This window comes from Moschus berezovskii, chromosome 4, assembly GCF_049115385.1.
Source record: "Moschus berezovskii isolate FMDL1 chromosome 4, NW_MosBer_1.0, whole genome shotgun sequence".
NCBI classification, from domain to species: domain Eukaryota; kingdom Metazoa; phylum Chordata; class Mammalia; order Artiodactyla; family Moschidae; genus Moschus; species Moschus berezovskii.
This window is the reverse complement of record NC_142463.1, coordinates 220049-225553: the sequence shown is the minus strand read 5'-3', so window position 1 is coordinate 225553 and position 5505 is coordinate 220049. Positions and strand designations below refer to the sequence as shown.

At 69.2% G+C, this 5505-nt stretch overlaps 1 protein-coding gene across 1 annotated transcript; it reads left to right on the top strand.

The window, feature by feature from the left end:
- The first annotated feature begins 659 nt into the window (after positions 1–659).
- NEU4 (neuraminidase 4) lies at positions 660–3034 on the top strand. Its single transcript, XM_055403498.2, has 3 exons — positions 660–860; positions 942–1197; positions 2067–3034. The coding sequence occupies exons 1-3, from the start codon at positions 660–662 to the stop codon at positions 3032–3034; spliced, it is 1425 nt and encodes a 474-aa protein (XP_055259473.2).
- Positions 3035–5505: the final 2471 nt, after the last annotated feature.

The window sequence follows — 5505 nt, the reverse complement described above, 5'->3', positions numbered from 1 at the left end:
TCAGGAGACTAAGGGGCGGGGTGGCGGGTCCCCTCCCCTGCTGGGGCCTGGAGTGCAGGACCTTTATGTGCAGGAGACCAGCTGGGGCCCCCTCTTGGGTCAGCAGGCCGCCCCGACCTCTCTTGGCCACTCCCCGAGTCCCCTGGCCCCGCGGACCCCCAGGTCTGAGAGCAGCAGCGTGGCTGTCGTCCTCCAGAAAGCCTCAGCCGACGTGTGGGGCAGGTGAGTGAGCTTCATGTCTCTCCGTGGCCTCTTCTGCATGCGGTGTATGCACAGTTCCTGTGGTCGAGGGGTCTCTGTCTGGGGACGCTGAGCCCCTCCTTATCCAAAACCCTGGGGCCTGATTGTCCCCTTAGCAGCCTCTTGCTGGGCGGGCGCTGTGATGGAGTCCAGCGTGTGGGCGGGCGGGGTCCAGGGGCTCTCTCTCTGGGTGGTGCTGAGGTGGGAGGACGATTGAGCTGCAGTGTCGTCGGGGAGGGGCTCTCCTGGAGGGGGCGGGTCCTGGGACAGGGTGGTCTCCGGGGTGGGCACAGGAGGGTGGGTGGGGACACCGTCACCCGCAGAAAACCCTCGGCCATCTGGAGGGACCAGCGGGGAGCCTGGAGGACTCCGCCGCCGCTGACCCGCTGACCCTGGGTCCTCGCCCCTTCCCGCAGAGCATGGGGACCCCGCGTGTCCCCGCGCGGACCGTCCTCTTCCAGCGCGAGCGGACGGGCCTGACCTACCGTGTGCCCGCGCTGCTGCCCGTGCCCCCCGGACCCACCCTGCTGGCCTTCGCGGAGCAGAGGCTCAGCCCCGACGACGCCCACGCCCACCGTCTGGTGCAGAGGACTGGCACGCTGGCCGGGGGCTCCGTGCGGGTGAGCGCGCTGGGGGGGGCGGGTTCGGGACCATGCGGACGGACGTGAGACGTGGGACCGAGGCTCGGCCCCTCCCCGCAGTGGGGTGCCCCGCGCGTGCTGGGGACGGCGGCCCTGGACGAGCATCGCTCCATGAACCCCTGCCCGGTGCACGATGAGCGCACGGCCACGGTCTTTCTCTTCTTCATCGCCGTGCGTGGCCGCACCTCCGAGGCCGCGCAGATCGCCGTGGGCAGGAACGCCGCGCGCCTCTGCTGCGTGACCAGCCGGGACGCGGGGCGCAGCTGGGGCGGCGCGCGGGACCTCACGGCGGAGGCGGTGGGCAGCGCTGAGCAGGGTAGGTGGGCGCGGCCGGGTCTGCGAAGGGGCGAGGGGCGGAGTGTCTGAGCCGGGAGGGGCCGGCGTGTGCACCCGGGGCTGGTGGGGTGTGTTGGGCTGGAGGACCCGCCTCGCCCGAATCCTAGCCCCAGCGCTGCCCACACCGCCTGCCCCGCCGTCCGGCCCTGTGCCTGGGACCCTCAGCCCAGCGGGCTCGTCGCCTTCCTGAGCCTCTGTCCGGGCACTGAGCCTGCTGGCCCCAAGCCCCAGACGGTCACTCTTTTACCCCTTCCTCCTCGGCCTCCCCACTGCGCCCCTCCCACCCAGGCCCGCCTAGGGTTGCAGCCGGGTAGGTTGGCTTGACCCAGAGCTTTCCTGTGTTCTTGCTGCCTGTTCCCTGAGGGCTGACCACCCATTGCCCTCTGGGGCCACCCTGCCCCTGGCTTGTGGGTGCTGACCCAGGGGTCACTCACACTCTGGCAGGTGGGAGCTCTCTGCTGGTGTGGACCCCACCCCAGAGGACTTGATCCCATTGCTAGGAGGGGCTGCCCAGAACTTTCAGCCCTCAGCTGCCCCTCTGCCTGGGCATACTGGGTCACCGGGCACCACCAGTGGCCATACATTCTGCTCGGGGACCTGCCATCTGCTGACCTGCTGAGAGCCCGGCCCGGGCCGCCTGGGCTCACAGCTCCTGCTGATGGCCCGAGAGGCTTGTCCAGCCTGGTGGTGGGGGGCCCGCAGGAGCAGACGGTGGGGGCTTCCTCCCGAGCAGTCCCCTAATCAGAGGCTCTGGCCCCCACCCTCCCTGTCCCCTGGGGTGCTGGTGCTGCCTGCCTGAGGCCACAGCCGCCCCCTGCTGGGGTGACTCGGGGCCCTTCCTTCCTGCAGACTGGGCCACCTTCGCCGTGGGGCCCGGCCACGGCGTGCAGCTGCGCTCCGGCCGTCTGTTGGTGCCGGCCTACGCCTACCACGTGGTCCGGCGGGAGTGCTTCGGCCGGATCTGCAGGACCCGCCCCCAGTCCTTCGCCTTCTACAGCGACGACCACGGCCGCACCTGGCAGCACGGGGGCCTCGTGCCCGGCCTGCGCTCGGGCGAGTGCCAGCTGGCCACGGTGAACGGCGGGCAGGCCGGCGGTGTCCTCTACTGCAATGCTCGGAGCCCTCTGGGCAGCCGCGTGCAGGCCCTCAGCGTGGACGAGGGCACCTCCTTCCTGCCCGGGGAGCTGGTGCCCGCCCTGGCCGAGACCGCCCGGGGCTGCCAGGGCAGCATCGTGGGCTTCCCGGCCCCGCCCTCCAGCGGGTGGAAGGGTGAGGGGTGGTCCGCGGGCACCAGCAGACCCCTCCGCCTTCCGCGCCTCTGTCCTGGGGCCCGGGAGGCCCCAGAGGAGGGGGTTGGAGACCCCCGCGGGGGTGGGGGGCTAGGTGGGGCCGAGGGCTGCGGTGGCGGCCCCGGGGAGCCCGGTGAGAACGGGGGCCCCTGGGCCTCAGAGCCCCGGGGACTCCCTGCAGCGTTGTTGCAGAGCCCCACGTGGTTGCTCTATTCGCACCCGGTGGGGCGCAGGGCTCGGCTCCACATGGGCGTCCACCTGAGCCGGTCCCCGCTGGACCCCCACAGCTGGACGGAGCCCTGGGTCATCCACCAGGGCCCCAGTGGCTACTCGGACCTGGCGTTCATCGGGCCTGCCCCTGGGGGCACCCCGACCTTCGCCTGTCTGTTCGAGAGTGGGGCCAGGGTCTCCTACGAGGAGATCTCCTTCTGCATGTTTTCCCTGCAGGAGGTCCTGGAGACCTTGCGGCTGTGCGAGGGGCACCCCGGCCCTGGAGATGAGCCTGCGGGGCACTGCCAGCCCTCCTGACTAGCCCCTGGCCGGCCGGGCCCTGGTGCCAGGAGGGCCGGGGCAGAGCAGGGGCGGGGCGGGGCGCTGGGAAGAGGGGACAGAGGTCCAGTGGGTACGGGGGTGCCCCCAGGTGACCCGCGCCGGCCCCTTCCCAAGGCTGACCGCGGGCTGGGGGCCTGGGGTGGGCGGGGGCACGGGGACCCTTAGTGGAGCACACGGGCCTCGTTGTCGGTACGGCCTTCCTCTTTAATCTTGCTTGGTTTACGACTTTCTGGCTTATGAATGAGAAATAAAGCGATCCTGCGTGTCTATCTAGGGGCGTCTCTCCTCAGTTCTTTCTACTGCGAAGCCTCGGGAGGGTCCCCAGGGCTCTAGACACCCCCGATCCCATTGCGAAGTCTGCCCGCCTTCGCCAAACTCCCTCGAGCCGACCAGCCGTGGGGCCGGAGGAGGAAACGCCCCAGAGTTGCCTGCAGGGGCGGGGTGGGGCAGCTGCCTTGAGGAGCAGGAGCAGGAGCAGGGGCGGGGCTAGGCTGGACTGGGCGGGGCTGGGTGGGGCCAGCTGCCTGCAGGGGCGGGGCGGGGTGGGGCGGGGGCAGCTGCCTGCAGGGGCGGGGCGGGGCGGGGCGGGGGCAGCTGCCTGCAGGGGCGGGGTGGGGCGGGGCGGGGGCAGCTGCCTGCAGGGGCGGGGCGGGGTGGGGCGGGGGCACCTGCCTGCAGGGGCGGGGCGGGGCGGGGCGGGGGCAGCTGCCTGCAGGGGCGGGGCGGGGCGGGGCGGGGCGGGGCGGGGCGGGGCGGGGCGGGGCGGGGGCAGCTGCCTGCAGGGGCGGGGCGGGGTAGGGCGGGGGCAGCTGCCTGCCCTGGCTGGGTCCCCGCCCAGTACCTTTCTGTTTCCTCTTCTTTGTAACACATTCCTTTCTGGTTATAGAAATAATACACTGATAGAAAACTTGGGAAAACAAAAAAGTGGTGAACATAGATTCCCTTGCTCCCCCCACAACTATGGTTATCTTTTTGGCATTTCTTTCTTGAAGAAATTCTTTTTACAAAGCGTGATTTCATTTTAGCTTGCCGTTCCCCGACAACCCTCTCCATCGGCCGCTATTCGGGCCCCGACTCCCCGTGAGGAGGGCCCTGCAGGGACCTTCTGGGCTGGTCGATTTCCCTGGTGGCCAGTCGCGCACAGTGAGCACCTCTGGGGCGTCCTTTACCTCCTTAGGCTGGCTTCTGGGCAGCATGAACATCTTGCACTCTCTTCCCAACACTGAGGGTGTCCAGAAGGCCTCGGAGGGCCCAAGGGTCCCCAGGGAACTCAGGACAGCAAGTCCCTTGGGAACCAGGAGCCCCGCCCCCCCCATTGCTGTCTTTACTGTCAGCCCCCTGCAGGGGCCGCCCCCTTCCTGGGGTCACCCCTGGGCTCCAGGCAGCTGTGGGATGGGAGTCTGGGGCCGCTCAGAGACCCGAGCGTGTGTACCTGTTGACCCGAGCAGCCTCAGCCCCCTGGAAGGACACCCCTTCTACCTGCTGCTTTGGGGCAGTGGCTTGAGGCCACTTTTCCGTTTTCAGGTTTAAGCCCCAGAAACCAGCACAGAGGGCAAGTAGGGCTCTCTGGAGGCCCAGAGGTCACAGGTGCGTGTGGCTGGTGTCTTGCATTCCCCTCTGCATTGATTTGTGCCCCGGAGCACCCTGGAACCTCAGCTTGTGACTTGTTTGCCAGCAGGGGGGTGCTGAGATGCAGCTGAGATCAGGACTGAGAGGGGGCCAGCAGGAGCGAGCACTCTCATGGGGGAGAGGACGGTCGGGGGAGCACCTCAGGGTGGGAGAGCACTGTCTGGGAGCACCCTCACAGTGAGAGGACGGTCCGGGAGCACCCTCACGGTGAGAGGACAGTCATGGGAGCACCCTCATGGTGCGAGAAGACGGTCCGGGAGCACCCTCACGGTGAGAGGACGGTCAGGGAGCACCCTCATGTGGGAGAGGACGGTCGGGGAGCACCCTCACAGGGGGAGAGGACAGTCGGGGAGCACCCTCACGGTGAGAGGACAGTCATGGGAGCACCCTCATGGTGCGAGAAGACGGTCCGGGAGCACCCTCACGGTGAGAGGACGGTCAGGGAGCACCCTCATGTGGGAGAGGACGGTCGGGGAGCACCCTCACAGGGGGAGAGGACAGTCGGGGAGCACCCTCACGGGGGAGAGGATGCTCCCGGAGCACCCTCACAGGGGAGAGGACGGTCGGGGAGCACCCTCACGGGGGGAGGACAGTCATGGGAGCACCCTCATGGTGAGAGAAGACGGTCAGGGAGCACCCTTACGGGGGAGAGGACGGTCAGGGGAGCCCTGTGGGGATGAGGCCGGGACTGTAGTAGCTCGGCACAGGCGCTCGGATGCCCGGAGCCCCCAGTGGCGGGGGGCAGGGGGACCCTCCCTGAAACCTCGAGAGGGAGTGCTACTCTGGGCCCCCTGACAGGGGGCTTCTGGCTCCAGAAC